This window comes from Colossoma macropomum, unplaced genomic scaffold, assembly GCF_904425465.1.
Source record: "Colossoma macropomum unplaced genomic scaffold, Colossoma_macropomum, whole genome shotgun sequence".
In the NCBI taxonomy this organism is placed as follows: domain Eukaryota; kingdom Metazoa; phylum Chordata; class Actinopteri; order Characiformes; family Serrasalmidae; genus Colossoma; species Colossoma macropomum.
Genome location: NW_023494806.1, coordinates 32627835 through 32633402, shown reverse-complemented (window position 1 = coordinate 32633402; position 5568 = coordinate 32627835). Strand labels below are relative to the sequence as shown.

The 5568-nt window shown below is 37.6% G+C and overlaps 1 protein-coding gene across 1 annotated transcript; it reads right to left on the bottom strand.

Annotated features, from left to right (window-relative positions):
• Window positions 1–3031: 3031 nt before the first annotated feature.
• Window positions 3032–3979, bottom strand: LOC118827251 (chemokine-like receptor 1). Its single transcript, XM_036598540.1, has one exon. The coding sequence runs from the start codon at window positions 3977–3979 to the stop codon at window positions 3032–3034; it is 948 nt and encodes a 315-aa protein (XP_036454433.1).
• Window positions 3980–5568: the final 1589 nt, after the last annotated feature.

The following is a 5568-nucleotide window of genomic DNA, read 5'->3' as shown; positions in this document are numbered from 1 at the left end:
TTTAATGCATGCTAGGATAATGTTACAACCACACTAGGACCACAGTGAGTCTTCCAAGAATGTGATTATTTACACTATTAACAATATTTATAAAATGGCAGTTATACCTGCTGCTAAAGTGAAAGAGATTCTAGAGATTGACAGCACTAAAGGAAATGAACTGAAATGAAAGAAATCATCAAAAAAAAACTAACAAAAAAAATCTATCCTACCTCTGTAGTTAAGGTTCTCACCTAACAGCAAAACAAAAGAGCTATCTACACTGATCGCACCTATACCAAAATTGTAAATACAAAGCATGGCGCCCACCCCTTACCTAATGTGTCTATACATTGGGCTACTACGTGGCGTAAAAGGTATGAAAAATGTATCTAGCCTGTCCAGAACCCCAAGAAAGCACCGCAGCGTATGAAAGAGGAATATAACCAGAGAGATGCAAAGCAGCGAGGCAAAGCTAGTATGATTTAACTACCTGTGATGGACTGGTGACCTGTCCAAGGTGTGTCCTGCCTTCTGCCCAGTGACTGCTGGGATAGGCTCCAGCACCACTCCGCAACCCAGAAGGATAAGCAGTTTAGAAAATGTGTATGTGTGTGTGATTTAACTAAGAGGCATAAAGGCACAAAGCTGACATGGTTAAGACAAATCACCAAACTGGCATGACAGAACTATCGCAGATACTAGAATCAGCAATATACAAAAGCTACATGAGTAAAACAGTACAAAGCTTATGTGTCTGCATGTATGACCAACAAAGAACAATAGCACACTACACAGCTATGAGCACAGGGGGAACTCAGGCCTCTCGATGAGCTTTGCCGGGCTGCTTTTAAATCTGAGGTCCCTCCCCCAGTGCCGGAACTCTGCGTGATGATTGGTCATCAAATGGTAGACGTCGAGCCTCTAACGGCGACTGACGCCTCGACCAACCTATTAAACAGATAGGAACCAGGCAGGGGAGGAGACATGTGAGACAAACAGTGGAAGAGAGAGACAGCGAATGAGCGAGAAAACGAGAGGGAGAGAGAGAGAGAGAGATCCAGCCTGGACACGTAACATAGAATACAATTGTACAACAAATTCCAGACACACAAGAATTTTACCACTTTACTATCTTCTCTGTTGTCCCTTTTCTTTGATGGATGTCAGGCTTAATTGCCCAACATCACTGTACAATCTCACTGCTGCTCTTGTGGCTGAATAAAAGTGAATTCCTGCAGCCATGTTACAGAAATGTAGTGTAACGCATCATAACTCTGTCATTAACATGGTAAAAACATTAGTGTCAAAATCTTTGTCATATTGAAATAAACATGAGTGCATAATAGGCAGCATTTTTTGCTTCAAAATGTGTACACAGATGTGGAGGATACCAAAGAATATCCTCTCATACCATGACAGGCCCTAGCTTTTGAACTTTCTGCTGCTTACAATCAGGATGGTCCTTTACGTTTTCGTTTTAGGGAACAAACATCAGTTATTTCCATAAACAATCTGACTCGTCAGACCACAATGCGTGTTTCCAGTGCATCAGTCCATTTCAGATAAGCTCAGGCCCAGAGAAGTCGGCGGTGTTTCTGGATGCTATTGACATATGACTTCCACTGTATAATGTATTTGTGGACACAGCTACAGACGGTGTTTATTGACAACAGTTTGTAAAAGTGTTCCTAAGCAAATTGGGTTTAGTTTTTAATGTAGTGCAATCTGAAGGGTCAAAGGCTACAGACATGTATTTGTAGCTTTTGGCCATTATTCTCTTGATTCCTTGAATTTTTTGATGTTATACACAGTTGAAGGTGAAATGCCTAAAATCCTTGCAATCTTTTGCTGAGGAATGTTATTTTTTAAACAGTTGGATTTTTTGCTGATGCATTTTGGCAAAGTGGCAAGCCTTAACATATCCCAGCTCATTAAGGACTTGATCTTTCCTGGATGCTTCTTTTATATCCATACATGTTTAAAATGTTTTTTGAACATTTCACAATATTTTCAGTCTTACATTGTCCCTGCCCCAACTTTTTTGTAATGTGTTGCATTTATCAATTTCAGAATGAGCTAAACAATGATGTCCATAAAATAAAACATTAAATATTAAATAATATAAATATCTTGACTTTGTACTGTTTGAATTGTACAAATACAGCTTAAAATAAATTTACAACTGCATTAAGTATAATTTGCATTTTACTTCTTGTTCCAACTTTTTTGGAATTGGGTTTGTCACTGAATACATTTGAATCTATAATAAAAAAAATAATTTGGAAATGTTTTGTTTTTGAGCTCATTACTCAGAGTTACTCAGTGATTGTTGTCATAGCCACCTGATCAAATTGCTATGCTCCAAAAAAATGTTTAACATTTCACTGCACTCCTTTTTCTGTTCTATGTTTCTATCAAGATGACAGTGAATTTTATTTTTGCAGAGAGCTGCCTTATTGGTTCATATCAGCACAAAATAATAATAATGAAAAAAACAATGACACAGTTGCTGAGGTCAAGTAAAGTTTATTTTTACTGTGTGTATTGTAACAAAGGTAGACATACAGGTAATAGAGGTTAAGTATCTCTGTTTTTATTCAACAGAATGATCACATATTCTCAACATGAATGGATTTAATACAAGAGACTAGTGAAAGTTCTTTGGCCCAGCTTTAAATCAGTGAGTTACTAGCATGCCATCTACATTGGCAAGTAACCTCAGAGCTCCATATGAGTGAAATTTTGGTTCTATCTGTGACCATGTTAACTTTCTCTAACTGAAAATCTTCAGACTTATTTGTATAAAGTTCAAATCTGTTTTCCACCACATAACAGGGCAGCTTTTGCTGCACCACAACTGCCATGCAATGTGCAGGTCTGGCAAGCTCTTCACAGTGGAACTTTACTGTTCAGAAAAAGACTTTTCAGTATTTGAGTAAAGACAAAAGGTTTGAAATACAGCACTTTTGCAAGAATCAAAGCATTAACAAAATTAACTATGTTTGTTCCATTAGCAGATAAGTATCCTTTTTGTGATACTCAGTGAAAACTAAATGCTACTTGAATGTTGGCTTTCCCCAGAGGTGGTGTAAGCTGTTCCCTGGATTGTGTTCTGGTCATCCTCCTCCTTGACTGCATTCTCAATCTTCAACCAAAGAGCATAACATTGCTCCTTAATGTCTTTTCCCATGAACACATAAAGAAACAGATTCAGACAGCTGTTGGCACTGGCAAGAATGAGACTAAATACATATGCGGTGTCCAATGAATCGTCATATGTCATGAATAAGTCCATCAAAATAACAGTGTGATATGGTAGCCAGCAGATCAAGAAAGTAACAATCAGTACAGTCATAATCTTAAATGGCTTTTTGGATCTCGCCGTCTGGTTGGACTTCAGCTTTCGTATGATGACAATATAACAGATAATGATGATCAGGAACGGGACCACAAATAAAAAAAAGAATCGGCATACTACGGTAGCAATATAATTTTGCAAATTAATGTAAATGCATATAAAAACTGATTCGATCTCATATGTGTCTCGGAAAACAGCCGTTGGTGTGCTAAGTGCGGCTGAGATGATACAAGCTAGCACAACAATCACAGAGGCCTTTCTTACAGTGCGCATGTTCTGAGCCCAGACAGGAAACGTAACAATCACACAGCGGTCCACACTGATGATGACGAGGAGGAAGATGCTGCTGTACATGTTGAGGAACAAGATGAAGTAACTGAACTTGCACATGAAACGCCCAAAGAGCCACTCTTCTTTGACTATGTTAACGACTCTGAATGGCAGGAAGGAGCAGAATATGAAGTCAGACACAGCCAGGCTCAGGTACCAGGTACTAATGACTGACTTCTTCACCTTAAACCCTGCAATCCAGATCACCAAACCTTTTCCAGCAACACCCAGGACAATGATGATCACATTAGTTACTGCATAGAAAATACACAAGGCATCGCAAGATGGTGAATCCATAGTCTGATTCATAGGGTAGTCCATGTATGTAATTACTACATAGTCAGGATATTCTTCTGTCCATGGGGTTGAATTCATGATGCTTCTTGATTTCTGTACATTAAACACAGATAAGGGTAGTTCTGTTAAGTACTGATGAGAAATGAGCAAATAAAAGTAAGTTTTATATATTTAAATATTTTAAATAAATTAAATATGACTTATTTGTACAAATATAATTTTTATTTAATTCATGTTAAATTCAGCAAGTAAACAGTAATTGTGCATTAAAATCTGCCGAAGTGTGTTCTCTGTTGAGGATGTATTAGCTTATTGTCACCTAAATTAATAAAACATTGTCATCTGACTAGGAACGCACAAACTTTTGCATCCGACTTGTTATACATATAAGGTATATATTGTGAGTTTTATAGCACTGCTGCACTATACAATGAAATCTGGCAGCTGTACTGTTGAACTCTCACATCTGGATCAAACAAATCAAGACAAACTCAACTGTGCAGAGAAAAACTGAGAAGCTGATGTTGATCTCTCCAATAGAGACACAACATAAACATGTATTTGTATTGTGTATGTTCTGAAAAGTTTTGGTACACAAGGATAAGTTTGTATGGATAAGATCACTACTCGCATGTTGGGCATAATATAGGCAAATCAAGGCAAATCTATGTATATGGCTATGTATACACCATGACAGGCCCTAGCTTTTGAACTTTCTGCTGCTAACAATCAGGATGGTCCTTTATGTTTTCGTTTTGGGGAACACAACGTCAGTTATTTCCATAAACAATCGGAAAGGTTGACTCGTCAGACCACAATGCGTGTTTCCAGTGCATCAGATGAGCTCAGGCCCAGAGAAGTTGGCAGTGTTTCTGGATGCTACTGACATATGACTTCCACTGTGTAATGTATTTATGGACGCAGCTACAGACAGTGTTTATTGACAACAGTTTGTAAAAGTGTTCCTAAGCAAATTGGGTGATATCCATCACAAAAACAAGCTAGTTTTGTTAGCTAGTTAATATAGTGCAATCTGAAGGGTCAATGGTCAGACATTTATTTCTAGCTTTTGGTCATAATTCTCTTGATTCCTTGAATTTTTTTTATGTTATACACAGTTGAAGGTGAAATACCTAAAATCCTTGCAATCTTTTGCTCAGGGTATGTTACTTTTTAAACTGTTGGATTTTTTGCTGATGCATTTTGGCAAAGCGGTGAGCCTTAACATATCCCTGCTCATTAAGGACTTAAACATGTATTTGCATTGTGTATGTTCTGAAAGGTTTTGGTACACAAGGATAAGTTTGTATGCCAAAGACCACTACTTGCATGTTTGGGCATAATATAGGCACATCAAGGCAAATCTATGTATATAGCACATTTTATACACAAAAGCAATTTGCACCATTAAAACAGAATAAAACCAGCATAAAGAGCATCTTGTTTATATTTGAATGAAAATGACTCACTTGTCAATGGCTGCTTCAGTTCAGATGATGAGGGACAAACTTTATCTATCCGGAAAATTTCACGAACCTTTGCAGTTCCTCTCTGCGCTGAGTTTAGTTCTAAGAATTTAACAAGTTGAAAACCACACAGCT